The 3,184-nt window shown below is 38.6% G+C and overlaps 1 protein-coding gene across 1 annotated transcript; it reads left to right on the top strand.

Annotated features, from left to right (window-relative positions):
• Positions 1 to 6: 6 nt before the first annotated feature.
• Positions 7 to 842, top strand: LOC110336137 (olfactory receptor 52D1-like). Its single transcript, XM_021218571.1, has one exon. The coding sequence runs from the start codon at positions 49 to 51 to the stop codon at positions 811 to 813; it is 765 nt and encodes a 254-aa protein (XP_021074230.1). The 5' UTR covers positions 7 to 48; the 3' UTR covers positions 814 to 842.
• Positions 843 to 3,184: the final 2,342 nt, after the last annotated feature.

Genomic DNA, 3,184 nt, shown 5'->3' with positions numbered 1-3,184 from the left:
GTGACTATCCTGGCCGTGGTGAGAGCAGAGCGCAGCCTCCATGAGCCCATGTTCCTCTTCCTGTGCATGCTGTCTGTCACTGACCTGGTCCTCTCCACATCCACATTGCCACGCATGCTCTGNCTCTTCTGGATGGAAGCCCATGATATCACCTTCGACGCATGTCTTGCTCAAATGTTCTTCATCCACAGTTTCACTGCCATGGAATCTGGCTTCTTCTTGGCCATGGCCATTGATCGCTATGTGGCCATTTGTGACCCACTGCGTCATACCACTATTCTCACCAACAGTCGCATTGCAAAGATGGGAGCAGTTGTGGTGCTGCGTGGGGTAGGCTTCTTCTCCCCACACCCCATCCTACTCAAGCAGCTGCCCTACTGCAGAACTCGAATCATTGCACACACCTACTGTGAGTTTATGGCTGTGGTGAAGCTGGCGTGTGTGGACACAGGAGCCACCAAGCGTTACAGCCTCAGTGTGGCCTCTGTCATTGGTTCTTGTGATGGCTTCTTCATTGCCCTCTCTTACGTTCTTATCCTCCGTGCTGTTTTTCGTCTTCCATCTCGAGAAGCAAGTCTTAAAGCCTTAGGAACATGTGGCTCCCATGTCTGTGTAATTCTTGTTTTCTATTCTACAGCTGTCTTTACCTTCCTGACCCATCGTTTTGGCCACAATGTGGCTCCCCAAATTCATATCTTCATAGCTAATATGTACCTTCTCGTACCACCCTTTTTAAACCCCATTGTTTATGGTATTAGGACAAAGAAAATTAGAGAGTATGTTCTTAGTTTTCTTAAAGTAAAATTTTCCTGATGTTTCAGAAGTTGTCTGCAGGGAAAGTGACAACAAAGGATGTGCCTGCAGGTAACTCAAGCCTTCTATATGACTGTCATTTTTGTATTTTCTCATAGGAATTTGAGATTTTTGTCTCATACTTGGAGCAAACTTTTAACATAATATTAATGTGTGAATTATTATAAAACTAGCAAGTAAAAAATTTCCTGCTGCATCTGCCTTTCAGAGGCTATCCTTTGAGCTTGATGAGTGTTGAGTGCATGTATTAAGTCCTTGCTTTTACCAATGTGTGATGGAATGGATAAAGGCTTATTTAAAAATCAGTGAGTCACAAATGACATTAAAATCTTAAAAACAAGCCCATGAAGAACATATAATTGATAAGTTAATAACCACTGGCAATATACCATAAAGAGGCATATAAATCATCTAGTAGCATCTGCATATGAGGAACATTTCACATGGTCACAGCAACTGACACAGCAATTTCTCAATCAGAAAATGTGCTACAATCCAGCACTGCAACCATTAAACCTATGTCTTCTAAGCTCCATATTTCAATGGAATATTTTCCTTCACTCAGTGTAACGTATGTCAGACTATTTGTTGAGTATGCATGAAGCCCAGGGTCATTCTCTAACACTGCATAAAGCAGGTATGCCAAAAATTATAGTAACTTATATTCACTATTGAATTTTTATCTTAACTGACACTTGCTCTGTATTATAATGGTCCTCAAAGCTTCCATAACTTTTTTGTCACACTGCATCCTTATTTTTATTTACCTAAAAAGTCCTGTCAAGAGCAATAAACTTCATACATTTTTGATGCTATTATGTATAGATTGCTGTCTGTATGCAGGTGAGATCAAGTGAAATAAATGGTTAGAGCCTATGTTAAGGCAATGGAAAAGAAATGTGGGAGTAAGAATTTTAGAGTGAGAGGACAGGGGACAGACAGGGGAGAAAGACAGAGAAAGATGGAGGAAGAGAACAAACAGATCCACATGGCTTGAAATAGCTACAGGTAGCTATGGATATCATAGAAGAGAAATATAATATATGGCAATTCATGGAATCTAGGTGGACAGCTTGTATCAATACCAGTTGAGTTTTGAGTTCTTCAGTGGGCATTTTGTGGGTTGGGATTTTACTGTTAAAAATCTGAGTGATAAATTACAAGCCTCTGGAGTTTTCTTTATGGGGCTGGGGTTTAGAGCCAGTCTAGGCAGAGTAACCGGAGGGGACAGTTGACTGGGAATGACAGCTGTCCGGTGGCAAGAGAACCGTGAAAATTGGGCAGACCACTAATCACAGATAGCCATGGTGCCAGGGAGATCACCATTGCTGGCAAGTAGCCTGCATTAGCATGGATTATTTTTTAATAATTACACTCTACAATTATGTGGCATTGTTTCCTGTTACATAAAAAGTACAGACCAGTGTGTAAAGCATTTTACATTTTTTTGGATGACTGTCTGATCAGAAATATTGTAGGTCAAATTGGCAATGAAAATGTATATATATTTATGAAAAATATGACCATTTAGCTAGACCTCAAAATAAGGTTACCCTAATCTTTCTTAGTCTATAAGGGAATAAAGTATTTCATAAGCAGTCAATAAAGTTGATATTAATTTCACTATGGTGATGCTGTTTCTATAAAAATTTTAATTTCTAAATATTATTTTCCCCTTTCTTTTCAGATTCTTTGTTTTATCTACAATCTACAAACTTATTGAAGGTACATATCTGAGCTCATTTACTCTTTAATAATTGCAGTTGTTCAGTCCTTATTTATCACCAAAACAGTTTCAACAATTCTTTAATTACTATATCTAGTGTCTCCTCTACATACGTCAGAGTTTTCTTCCTAGCATATATGATGAATACAGAGATGGATGATAGGTAGGTAGACAATAGATGCACAGGTAAATAGATACTGATATGTGTGTGAGGAAGGCTTACTAAATCATCCTTCTCCAGTTTCTCTTGATTTCCTCCACATCCCTGTGTGCTGTTTTCTACCTATGAAGACTCACATGAGCGTTCAAGCCACAGGACTCTTCCTTTCTTTGTCTTTGCCAATTTCCCACACTTCTATAGCTTTCTTACCTAGGAAAGAACTAGATATTATTCAAAATTGAACTACCACTTAAACTCCTGCGCTTTGACTGAAAGATTAATTTCTTCAATCCATATTGAAAAAAATATCACCTTGACATATTGTGTATATCCGAATATATCATTGTACATTTCAATGTAAAATAAATGTAATCCACAATATGAACAATCTGAAAGAAAGAAAAAAACCACATGATCATGCCATAAGATGGAGAAAACGTCTGGGCCAAAATCTAACACACCCACATGATAATAGGCCTGGAGTG

Source organism: Mus pahari, chromosome 1 (genome assembly GCF_900095145.1).
Source record: "Mus pahari chromosome 1, PAHARI_EIJ_v1.1, whole genome shotgun sequence".
NCBI lineage: Eukaryota > Metazoa > Chordata > Mammalia > Rodentia > Muridae > Mus > Mus pahari.
This window is presented reverse-complemented; position numbering and strand designations above follow the sequence as displayed.